The 13,110-nt window shown below is 45.0% G+C and overlaps 1 protein-coding gene across 1 annotated transcript in view; it reads right to left on the bottom strand.

The window, feature by feature from the left end:
* LOC136696725 (inactive dipeptidyl peptidase 10) overlaps positions 1 to 12,657 on the bottom strand; it is a 75,227-nt gene extending 62,570 nt beyond the window's left edge. The window contains exon 1 of the mRNA XM_066671368.1: positions 12,525 to 12,657. Coding sequence (XP_066527465.1) covers positions 12,525 to 12,563 — 39 coding nt within the window. The 5' untranslated portion in view covers positions 12,564 to 12,657. The remainder of the gene's footprint in view (positions 1 to 12,524) is intronic.
* Positions 12,658 to 13,110: the final 453 nt, after the last annotated feature.

A 13,110-nucleotide genomic window follows, 5' to 3' on the forward strand; every position in this document is an offset into this window, starting at 1 on the left:
CTTTACTTCAACTACCGGTCATGACAGTAAGGGGAGCACAATAAATAATTTTGACCCGAATCAGAGAGCTAATGGGTTCTCTATAAGAGCACTCAGGGCTTTGCATAATTTGGAAACATCTGATCGAGCCACATATGGTAAACCGGCAGGCGTTCTGAGCCCCCTGCGCTCAATCCACAAACCACCAGAGTTTACAGAGATGGGTACTGCATGAAATTGATGTTGGAAACCTCCACTATCTCAAGGTATTACTCTACTATCTCGTTTTTATGATTTTAAAAGAACCGACTACATGAAGTCGTGTCTGGGTCCTGTGCAATATTTTCAATACATACTGACTCACTGATAAATGAGCATTATACACACGGTTAAATCTAGCAGTACTCAGGATTTCATCAATATTCTCTCTCTCTCAGGAATGTGCAGGCATTTGGGCATTTCGTGACTGTACTGAATTTCTGTAGTCCACCTGTTTCTCTGCATACTTCCTTATCCCAATTTCACTCTGTTCTTTAAAGGTGAGTGGACACAGTGTGTAAATACTCCAATCTAATCGCACCAACGCAGCACGCACTAACACACTACCACCACGTCCGTGTCATTCCAGCGCTCTTTTTTTTTCGTGTAGTGTCGCAGTCACACAGCTCCAGGGACCTGGAGGCTCTGGGTTCGAGTCTCGCTCCGGGTGACTGTCTATGGGGAGTGTGGTGTGTTCTCCCTGTGTCTGCGTGGATTTCCTCCAGGTGACTGTCTGTGAGGAGTGTGGTGTGTTCTCCCTGTGTCTGCGTGGGTTTCCTCCAGGTGACTGTCTGTGAGGAGTGTGGTGTGTTCTCTCTGTGTCTGCGCAGGTTTCCTCCGGGTGACTGTCTGTGAGGAGTGTGGTGTGTTCTCCCTGTGTCTGCGTGGGTTTCCTCCGGGTGACTGTCTGTGAGGAGTGTGGTGTGTTCTCCCTGTGTCTGCGTGGGTTTCCTCCGGGTGTTCCGGTTTCCACCCACGCTCCAAAAACACACGTTGGTAGGTGGATTGGAGACTCAAAAGTGTCCGTAGGTGTGAATGTGTGAGTGAATGTGTGAGTGTGTGTGTCGCCCTGTGAAGGATTGGCGCCCCCTACAGGGTGTATTCCCGCCTTGAGCCCAGTGATTCCAGGTAGGCTCCAGACCTACCGCGACCCTGAACTGGATAGGCACTTACACACAATGAATGAATGAATGAACTAAAAAATTTAAAAGACATGCACTGTGCCTAATCTTTGTTTTATAATTAAGTGTTAAGTCAGTCATAAAAATACTATTCAGACATTGGTACCCAAATATTATGCATTCTTTTTTTTCATTAAAAAATCCATAAAGCACTCAAACCATTAATGTTTTTAATTGCTAATATATTATGTATTACAGTCTGCAGGTTTAAACAATGAATAGACAGCAATTAATTAAACGACACAGAAAACAAAAACTGGGGACATTTGTTCACACATTGAACAGTCACAGAAAGAGAGTAACCAACTGCTGCAGTCAGAGAGTATATACAGATCTAATGACGAATATGGAGTTATTAGATCAATAACCCGTGAATGAATATTCTACCACACTAATTGTGTTTTCCTGCGTCTATCCACATTTGTCTTACCTTTCCCTAATTCATTTAGGTATTGGTTACCTATTATCTACATAATCCAACCTGAGATTTAATAAGATAATCACTGTATCTAGAACCCCATCTCCATTTATTATGTTTAATTTACACTTTTCTTCATCATGTGAACGCAGTTACTTTTGTATTGTGTGAAACCGCCACCAAGGACGTAACGAACAGGATAAAATCTTCATTTTCCCTTACATTAAAAGTAAAGAAGGGTTTTGCCTTTTTGTTTAAGACTCCTTTATTTCAGACAGTGACAGTACGCTAAAGGACCCAACAGAACCACTGAAACTTTTTGTTGTAAGTAGTGGGATGCTGCTCCTTATGAGCTTGACACTTTGATGCCAAACATATGGTGATGGCCACATGCTCAGCTTCCCCTGCATCGTCTTTCACCCAAAAGGCGGATTTCCATGCTGCATTTGGAAACCACTCAATACCTAAATATACTCCTAGTACCGGTGGCAATGCATATTATATATAGAATTAATAAAATACAGTATTTACTAGAATTACACACCACTTTCTGAACCCTGTGATCCATCTGTGTTTGGTTTTTACTGAGATGGCAGAGACTAGTTGCACTCTATGGCTCTCTGTGTGTTCACTCATGTCATATCCTCATTAAAGAGTCCTCTCCAGTATTTTCACAGGGAGATAGACAGTGTGTGAGTGGGCAGAGAGGAGAACCCTGTAGACCCTGTAGACCATTATCCATATACAGTACGGATCTGGATCCAGAAGTCATGACAGGCCTAGCAACACTGCTCGTGTTTTTCTTCACCGCAGTCAGAGGATCTCTGCGCCCCCGGACTTCTTTCATCCATCCCACAAAGCCGCCACTTCACACGGCATCCCACAGTGATCCCTGTCACAAATCTATCTCCTACACTCCTTTCGGGAAGAGCCCTGCTCGGAAAAAGTAAATAAACCTGCTCCAAAAGTTTAAAAAAATGTCAACTTTGGGCACAAATCCCGCTACTTGCTCTGGGGAAGCAATATCAATGTTAATATAGTTTTCATGTCCATATCTGCTGATGCCACCATTACAGAAGGGTGTAACATTTATTTGAAGATGGTGTATTTGATGTAAAATTAATTAAATGCAAACCATTTACACAAAAGCTTACTTTCTCATCAAAATACCGCAAATAAATTGTTGCTTATAGACGTTATACAGTAGTCTCTCATTACGTTTACAGCTTGATTTAAAAACTCAGTTTTGTAGGTGCCAAACCCCTCATGAAACAAGCTTGTAACTCACTCACATACTCACACACTTACTCACACGTATTTAACAAAATGCGCCTCAGAGGGTGCTATTTAATGCCTTAAAGGGGACACAATTGTGGGAAATGCTGTTCTTTCTGATTTGTTTACGTTCAGAAGCTCTGCGTATTTAAAGTGTAAGAGTGTTGTTTGTACGTGGATGAAGTGTAAATTGTCTGTAGGTTTTTATTCACTGTTTGAATTACCACAGAAACACATTGGTAACTCAAGTTTTGTAGCACTGTCTGTGTTTACTTTCATGCAGATTTGGACTCTGTTCCACATTAAATAATCTATAACAGCAAAATAAGTCAACGTTACCCAACTATGGAGCAGGAGAAGAGCAATATCCCCATTTTTGTTTTGTTTTGGAGGTCTCTCCACCGTTCTAAACACATCCAGAAGCCATTTCTCAGCTGTGGCTGACAGAAAAAGAACACCTGAGCCAATGAGGGTGGAGACCATTCGCTTGTTTCCCCATTTACTGAGACAGGGCTGTGTACAAACACTGGACCTTTTTTTGCAAACAGAGCAGTCAGTGAAATAAATTTTTTTTTAAATTGTATTGGGTTTAAATCACGAACATTGCCTTTAATGACACTGTGTGTCCTTGTGAGACATGAATGAGTTACAACAAAGTAACCACAGTGATAACCATCAGCATACATTCATTCATCTTCTGTAACAGCTTCACCTTACACAGGTTTGTGGTGGATCCTTCACAGCTAACCTCAGTCATTTTGCACAAAAACGAAACGTCTTATTTTCATGTTTTTACAGTGCTTTCTTTGGCGTGTAAAAAACAATCACTCCCTCAAACAATGTAAAAGATAAATTCTCTGTTTAAATTCAGCCTCAAGGCTACGACTACAATCAACAATCTAAATGGCTCCTGAAATATATTCAGATGTATTCCAAGGTTACAGCAGAGGCTTTCAAAATGCATTTCAAAACCTTGAAGCACAGTGGAATCCCTCGGAAGATCTTTGTTGCAGGTGTTTGTGCATTTGCCTTAGGGAAGGATTGATTTCTTTTTTTTTTCTTTGCTGTATAACATTTTCGTACAAATCTGTACAATCCTCACTCATTCAGAGAGAGTGCTTTTACACTAGGATCCAATCTGAAGACCCAGTGCCCAACAGGAGCTTCTGGCAAGAGATTCTGGTATTGCAAACAGTGCAACACCAACAGTGCTCCAAAGCTGCAGCCACTGAAAAATGGGATTTTGTGGGTACGGTATTCAATTCATATCAATGTTATTGCTTTTATAAATATATGGGAATTACACAGACTCCCTGGATATTGACAGTGGAAATGTTGACATGTTCTAGTATTGTGGGGGAAAAATATATATATCGCTACAGCTAAATTATTAAAAAAATATCTGATTCATCAGATCATCTCAAACTCAGCACTTATCTGGAACCGTGAGGGGTCAAGATGCTCACGGCAGTGAAAATCAATGAAGCAGGTTAATGGACACTCTTTTCCTGTTGTGAAGTCCAGCATCAAGATAATGACTACAACGTACATCTAGGTGAATAAACGTAGTGGTCTTTCTGAAAGGAAACACACAGCTCGCTCAGTTCAGGGGCTGCCTGCTCAGCGTGACACACATACACTGATCGATTTTTAACACTGTTCAGCATTGGTGTGAAGAAAAGATAAGACGACAGCTTGGAAACCTCTCCAGATGGCTCTCTTCCATAATCTAGAAATATGGCTCCTGCACCTATAGGCTTTCGAGTAAAGCTAACTGTCTCTGTGGTTTGAAAAGGAGAAAATGTGTTACTGCTCTACAGTCTGATGAGAGCACAGCGGTTCAAGTGGCTATATCTCATAGAAAGCTCTCAGCACTCGTGGATGAATGTTTGGCCAGCCAAAGTCTTTCAGGCATTATCTTAGCATCGGTATAAGGCAGTGGATAACACACATGAGGACTGGTGTTTGGAGGCTTTACGACAGTCAGAGGTTTGTAAGCTTTTTCAAGGCACACAGTTTGAATCCAATACACTTTATACACTCCAATTCTCAGTTCTCCAATCTATTTGTCTGCTGGAAAAAGGTGCTGTGTTTATACAAAGCCCTGGCTCAGTAAATGGGAAAGAAACTAAATCCCATTTCACCTCTTAGCTCTACCCCTCCATTTTGCGTAGGGGATGGGGTGTCTCAGTTGTCATTGGAAAAGAGAGGTAGTGCTGAAGGGGCACGCTTCAGAAGAAGGACTATGGACGGCTTTTGAATCAGCGGCAAAATGGCCGTGCAAGCGACCAAAGAAAGGCACAAATGTTCCTTTAATTCTTAACAACATAAAACATTGCTAGTATTTGGCCAAGGTCTAGGGTTTGGGTAAGGGTTAGCTTCATATAACAGAAAGAGTTAGGAGTGGGTGATAATATAAGTTTGTGGAGTGCTTTTTGAAGGCACGATGCCCTAAATTTGACTACGTTAAAGTCCAGAAGCTCTGATATCGCTGCAGAGAGCCTCTGAAATTAGGCTCATCGGGCTTTTGAAGAGACACGTCCTTTCACAGAGGATGATTTTAAACACCACACATTGTAACTCACTTCCAAGGGGCAAGATAACACTCAAAACAAGAGGTAGGTGCAATATTACGAAATGGGATTCACCTTAAGTGCATTGCTAGCTGAGCCACGGCAGAGAACTGGCATCTTCAGATCTTTCGGGTAAAACTGACTAGGAACTGACTGTTAACTTTCAATGAAAACTGCTAAATGCTAAAAAACTAAACAGCTCCAGTTACAAATGAGATTCTGTGGTAATTTAAACAGTGATTAAAAACTTACAGACAAGTGAAACTTGAACCGAGAACAAGCTACAGCTTCTTAATCAGACATTCCATTCCACCTTAAAAGATGCAGAGCTTCTGAATGACAACAATCATGAGGGGGTTTGTTGTGCTGTGAGAACAGCAGTTTTCCAGAATCTCTTTGTTCCTTTTAAGTCTTTAGAAACACTTGCGAAAATCCAGAACTAGCCTCAGAACAAACAGTACGTGGTCATTGAAGCAACTTATGACTGTCACACTCCATTTTCTAATGATGGAACAGGGCTCCAGAAGAACGTGATGGGGCGGAGCAGGCACTGGGGGCTTTAAACCAGGGCACTTGGCAAGACTTTCAAGTGTTGCTGCATTAGCAAATGAAAATGTGGAGGCACGCTAACTAATCTCTAGACAATGCTCTTCGTTTGATCCCATAACTTTGGGGGGAAAAAAATATAAAGCCAAAATTAATGAACTCTGCCTGAGAAGCTCCCAATAAACTGAGCTGAGAGAGGACAGCCGGTAAGGGGCTTGCAGCGCGATGCTGATGGACGAGACGGAGGAAGCTTGAATAATAGATGGACTCCTTGGTGTAAGCTCATATTTGATAAGGTAATTATTTTCACAGGGGATCTTCCTTTCTAGTCAATAATATTTTAATCAGCAGGTTCGAGTCCACTGATGATTATATAGAGATCTCATAAATCGTAATGGAATTTTTTCCACAATAAAGCCCCTAACCCAGCAGTTCAGTTCTCCAACGCCAGCGGGTCAGTGCATTCTTACCCGCAAGAAGTGAAGCCCTATTATTCAGGATACCTGTGATACAGGCAGTTCTATAAATCACTTCCCAAGGCCATAAACTGTTACACTACATTAAACACCTATGCACTCTGATGGAATGCTACTTGTCTTACACCACTACCACCGTTATTAGACTCTACAGATTAAATCAATAGTTTGATTCATCAGAACACCTCAGTTTTAAGGTGCATCAGGAACTGTGATTGGTCAGATCTTTGCTCACTACAGAGAAAATCAATGAAGTTGGTGGAAGGGCCACTTTCCATACCGCACTCTTCTGTGACAAAGATAATGACTATAATGTACACTGAAGTATCACTGGATTAGGAACACCTACCAGCTCCACTGACCACACAGAAGCACTTTGTAGTTCTACAATTACAGAGTGTAGTTCATCTGTGTGTGTGGTGCTGGTGTAAAGTGGATCAGACACAGCAGTGCTGCTGGAGTTTTTAAACCCTGTGTCCACTCTCTGTCCACTCTGTGAGACACTCCTCCCTCGTTGGTCCACCTTGTAGATGTAAAGTCAGAGACAGTAGCTCATCTGTCGCTGCACAGTGTGTGTCGCTCGTCCTCTAGTCCTTCATCAGTGACACAGGACGCTGTCGGCTGGATGTTTTTGGTCGGTGGACTGTTCTCAGTCCAGACACTGAGGGGTTTAAAAACTCCAGCAGCTACTGCTGTGTCTGATCCACTCTACACCAGCACAACACACACACCATTTCACTCCCCTGAAATGGACATGACAAATCTACAGAGCGTTTCCTGCTGATGAAGGCAAGTAAAAGCAATGTGACAAAAGATAAGGATTCCAATCACAGCCCCCTAGGTCAGGCTCTTTTGACCCCTCTCTTCAAATGCAACGCTGCCCATATATTTGTCGTCATTCCTCATTCAAGTAACACAACAACAGACACAGAAACACAGAGACACAGCCTATTTCTCAGTAGAGAAAGAAAACACCACTGAAATTGGCAATCGTTAAGGAATTAGCTCAACATTTCCTTTGGAGCAGAACACATACAGAAATATAAGACCAGGTTGAAAACATATTAAGGCCTACCAGCAATGTTGTCACAGGCAAAACAAATTATGGGACTGCTGCAGAATATTACTTTCAGGCATGAGAAGCAGAATGCAGAGCAGGCAGCACAACAGAAGCAAACTAATTACTCAGGTTGTATTCCTGAGCCTGAGCTGAATTACGTGTACAGCTCTGATACCTCCTTTGTGCTGCAACTATACAGTCATTTACACCGTCGAGTTGTATTTCCGAAGAGAATTTGTTAAACTGGTGTATTTCAGAGACTCACTGTGTTGTTTATGAGCCTGAGCTGTGAACATACTATGCACTGTTACTCCACTCTTGTTGACACCATTTAAAATCATTGTTCACAGTACAACAACCCCTTGTCACAGCCACACCTCCAGAGTGTCAATCCCTGGGTTGCAGTCATGTTATTTATTTATTGTATTTTGTCATGGGCACCATATTGGGGACAGATTATCCAGTTCAGGGTCGCGGTGGGTCCAGAGCCTACCTGGAATCATTGGGCGCAAGGCGGTAATACAGCCTGGAGGGGGCGCCAGTCCTTCACAGGGCAACACACACACATTCACTCACACACTCACAGCTACGGACACTTTTGAGTCGCCAATCCACCTACCAACGTGTGTTTTTGACTGTGGAAAGAAACAGGAGCACCCGGAGGAAACCCACGCAGACACAGGGAGAACACACCACACTCCTCACAGACAGTCACCCGGAGGAAACCCACACAGCCACAGGGAGAACACAGCACACTCCTCACAGACAGTTGCCCGGAGGAAACCCACGCGGACACGGGGAGAAAACACCACACACTTCACAGACAGTCACCCGGAGGAAACCCACGCAGACACAGGGAGAACACACCACACTCCTCACAGACAGTCACCCGGAGGAAACCCACGTGGACACAGGGAGAACACACCACACTCCTCACAGACAGTCACCCGGAGGAAACTCTCACAGACACAGGGAGAACACACCAAACTCCTCACAGACAGTCACCCGGAGGAAACTCACACTGACACAGGGAGAACACACCACACTCCTCACAGAAACAGATTGAACCCGCAACCTCCAGGTCCCTGGAGTTTTGTGACGGCGACACTAACCTGCTGCGCCACCGTGCCGCCTATTTTCATCATATGATCTAATGTAAAAACTGTTTGCATGTCAGATTTTGCTCTGTGTGAGTTATTCATACACAAGCTTCAGTAATTGTTTTATATCACTCATGTTTTGTTTACTGTGTAATAGACTGTAGACACAAGCCACATATTTTCGACTGTCTCAGTTATTTCCACCTGTTTACAGGTAAATAATCTGATCCCGCTGTCCCTGAGCTCTGAGAAGGATTCTTGGATTGTCACCACGTCGCAGCAAACCGAGGCCGTATCCCAAATGTCTCTCTACACCAACTGTAGGGCACACACAGTTCATTTTAACGTCTAACTGAGGACTAAAATTGTTGAATTAAACAACAAAAAAGCTATTTCAGCCATTTACAGCTGTGTTTCCTTTGGGTTTTTGTCCCTTGGTGTTCTCTCACTTCAACACAGGGCATGCACCATGCTTGTATTTTTCAGAGGACGCTTTTTATCTCAAAGAGACTTCAACCGAAAGGTTTTATTTGTTTATAGCTTGAAAAGAGGCTCACATATTAAAAATGCTCATTGCTCATTTGGCCCATGTCACAAAACCTGACCCATTTCTGTCTGTGATGTGGCTATGAGACCAAAGTGGCCCAAAAAGTGACTTCTAGTCAGAACCGAACCACCCTATACAGTCAGGGGTCCGCAAATTAATGCACACCCCCATCTCCGCCTTACATCAAGTTAAATTCCCCCATTTGCACCAATACACTCTAAAAGTTCCTTAATATCCCATTCCACATTAAAAAGTGAAGTCGTTACTTCCAAGTGCATAGCTCTTTGATTTTTCATTTCCACCTTAAATGCTGACACTATTATTCCACAATCACACTAACACCGGCGTTTTTTGACATTTTGGTTATACCTTGAATGAAAGGTATGCCTGAATGAAACTTAATAAACAGCTCCGGGTGACTGCCTGTGAGGAGTGTGGTGTGTTCTCCCTGTGTCTGCGTGGGTTTCCTCCGGGTGACTGTCTGTGAGGAGTGTGGTGTGTTCTCCCTGTGTCTGCGTGGGTTTCCTCCGGGTGACTGTCTGTGAGGAGTGTGGTGTGTTCTCCCTGTGTCTGCGTGGGTTTCCTCTGGGTGACTGTCTGTGAGGAGTGTGGTGTGTTCTCCCTGTGTCTGCGTGGGTTTCCTCCGGGTGACTGTCTGTGAGGAGTGTGGTGTGTTCTCCCTGTGTCTGCGTGGGTTTCCTCTGGGTGACTGTCTGTGAGGAGTGTGGTGTGTTCTCCCTGTGTCTGCGTGGGTTTCCTCCGGGTGACTGTCTGTGAGGAGTGTGGTGTGTTCTCTCTGTGTCTGTGTGGGTTTCCTCCGGGTGACTGTCTGTGAGGAGTGTGGTGTGTTCTCCCTGTGTCTGCGTGGGTTTCCTCCGGGTGACTGTCTGTGAGGAGTGTGGTGTGTTCTCTCTGTGTCTGCGTGGGTTTCCTCCGGGTGACTGTCTGTGAGGAGTGTGGTGTGTTCTCTCTGTGTCTGTGTGGGTTTCCTCCGGGTGACTGTCTGTGAGGAGTGTGGTGTGTTCTGTGTCTGTGTGGGTTTCCTCCGGGTGACTGTCTGTGAGGAGTGTGGTGTGTTCTGTGTCTGTGTGGGTTTCTTCCGGGTGACTGTCTGTGAAGAGTGTGGTGTGTTCTCTCTGTGTCTGTGTGGGTTTCCTCCGGATGACTGTCTGTGAGGAGTGTGGTGTGTTCTCTCTGTGTCTGCGTGGGTTTCCTCCGGGTGACTGTCTGTGAGGAGTGTGGTGTGTTCTCTCTGTGTCTGCGTGGGTTTCCTCCGGGTGACTGTCTGTGAGGAGTTTGGTGTGTTCTCCCTGTGTCTGCGTGGGTTTCCTCCGGGTGACTGTCTGTGAGGAGTGTGGTGTGTTCTCTCTGTGTCTGTGTGTGTTTCCTCTGGGTGACTTTCTGTGAGGAGTGTGGTGTGTTCTGTGTCTGTGTGGGTTTCTTCCGGGTGACTGTCTGTGAGGAGTGTGGTGTGTTCTCCCTGTGTCTGTGTGGGTTTCCTCCAGGTGACTGTCTGTGAGGAGTGTGTTGTGTTCTCTCTGTGTCTGCGTGGGTTTCCTCCGGGTGACTGTCTGTGAGGAGTGTGGTGTGTTCTCTCTGTGTCTGTGTGGGTTTCCTCCGGGTGACTGTCTGTGAGGAGTGTGGTGTGTTCTGTGTCTGTGTGGGTTTCCTCCGGGTGACTGTCTGTGAGGAGTGTGGTGTGTTCTCTCTGTGTCTGTGTGGGTTTCCTCCGGGTGACTGTCTGTGAGGAGTGTGGTGTGTTCTCCCTGTGTCAGCGTGGGTTTCCTCCGGGTGCTCCGGTTTCCTCCCACAGTCCAAAAACACACGTTGGTAGGTGGATTGGAGTGAGTGAATGTGTGTGTGTGTGTGTATGTGTGTGTTGCCCTGTGAAGGACTGGCGCCCCCTCCAGGGTGTATTCCCACCTTGCGCCCAATGATTCCAGGTAGGCTCTGGACCATCCGCATCACTGAACTGGATAAGCGTTACAGATAATGAATGAATGAATGAATGAATGAATAACATAAGAAATGAATCTCTGGCATTTTAAAGCAGTAACCTCTGTGAGGACTGGGACTGATGAGTTAATCACAAATAAATTAAGATATGATTCTGTAGAAAATACTGAAAGGTGAATAAATATTGGTCATCTTTGTATCTTTGTCCAATAAATATTGTTTGTTTACACCTCGTTTTGTTCTGTGTACGTGTGTTTATTCATAAGCCAGCAACGGAGGGAGATTCGGAGTAGTGTCAGAGGCGGCGGTCAAAAAAGTGGTCACTCTTTGTGTCACTGAATTCAGGTAGGAGGGCCCCTTGTCTTAGGGCCCCCCAAAGGTCCAGATCAGCTCTGCGTCTAATGGACCAAGTCCCTGATTAGGTGCTTATGTGGCCCTCATGTGGCAAGCAAGAATGGTCTTTTCAGGAGTCGTCAATCCATGGGGATCATGGGCCAGTCCAGGTTAGGAATCACCTCATGACCAAAACAGGAAGTGAACGGACATGTTTTCCTGTAGATGTCCCGAAGGGTTATATCTTTTCAATTGGGCTGCAGTATCCTCTTAAGTGCTGTCCACTCTTTAAACAGACTTGGCCTGCACTATTCACATGCACCCTACCAACGTGAAGTTGACAATGTGGGCTGGCAAAAGCACTCTCCAGAGCCTCATTCACAAGACGCCCGTGTCAACGTTTAACGAGTTGTTGATGCCTGTGTGCACCAGTGGCAGTGTGATGCCCCAATGCCAGGGTTTGGGGAAAATCATCTAAATGCATCTTGATTTTTTATTGCATTATCTTTGTGCAGTGGAGGAAATAAACCCGTTTCAGTTCATCTACAGCTGCATCTGTCCCAACAGCCCTTTTTTCTGGAAGCAACTTGAGTGCAAGGCACACGTAGTGTAAAAATAACACATAGCAAATGCATTAAGACAGAAGGTGGTAATGGGGGTAATGTGCTTTGTCTGAGGCAGTGATGGGCTGGAGGAGGCTCTGCGGGGAAGAAGTAAGAGAGTGAGCTCAGAGCTGGGCTCAGGAAGTATGAATGGAATGTGTGCTGGGCTTAAACGTGTGTTTTCACAACCCCAAAGCCAGAGCAGTGGGAATAACTGAGAGATCTCCCCGGCATTCATTCAATCAGCAGGTTGCTCTCTCAGGCGTGGAGTCGCCCGTTTTCATTCCTACTGTACGCGCATGCTGAACACACACACACACACACACACACACAACGACAGCGTGAATCTGCAGCAGCCGGGAGAGAGAGAGAGAGAGAGAGAGAGAGAGAGAGAGAGAGAGTTACATAGTAATAAAAAGCACATGCACTCTTTATTTACCAGGTCCGTTGTCACGTTCTGCTGCGTGCTGGCGATCATGCCTGCGCACAAAAGACCACACGGAACGGAACAGCCTCGCGCCTGCGTCTCCTCACGCGCTGGAGCCAAAATAATCTCAACAACAGCCACGGAGCTCCGTTACAGCGTGGACAAAGTTCCCCATCTCTCTCTCTCTCTCTCTCTTTCTCTCTCTCACACTCTGTCTCTCTCTCTCTCTCTCTTTCTCTCTCTCACACTCTGTCTCTCTCTCTCTCTCTTTCTCTCTCTCTCTCTTTCTCTCTCTCTCTCTCTCTCTCTCTTTTTCTCTCTCACACTCTGTCTCTCTCTCTCTCTCTCTCTCTCTCTCTCTATTTCTCACACACTCTGTCTCCCCCTCTCTCACTCTCTCTCTATCACTCTGTCTCTCTCTCTCTCTCTCTCTCTCTCTCTTTCACTCTCTCTCCCTCCTTTTCTCTCTTCCCATTATCTATTTTTCTCTCCTTCACTGCTGTCCCCTTATCTCAGTTCTACCTTTCATTCGCCCCATCTCCCCATTTTCTCTTAATTTCTCACACCCAGCTTCTGTTTCCTTCTCCACCACACACCC

The sequence above is a fragment of the Hoplias malabaricus genome, chromosome 5 (assembly GCF_029633855.1).
Source record: "Hoplias malabaricus isolate fHopMal1 chromosome 5, fHopMal1.hap1, whole genome shotgun sequence".
Classification (NCBI taxonomy): Eukaryota; Metazoa; Chordata; class Actinopteri; order Characiformes; family Erythrinidae; genus Hoplias; species Hoplias malabaricus.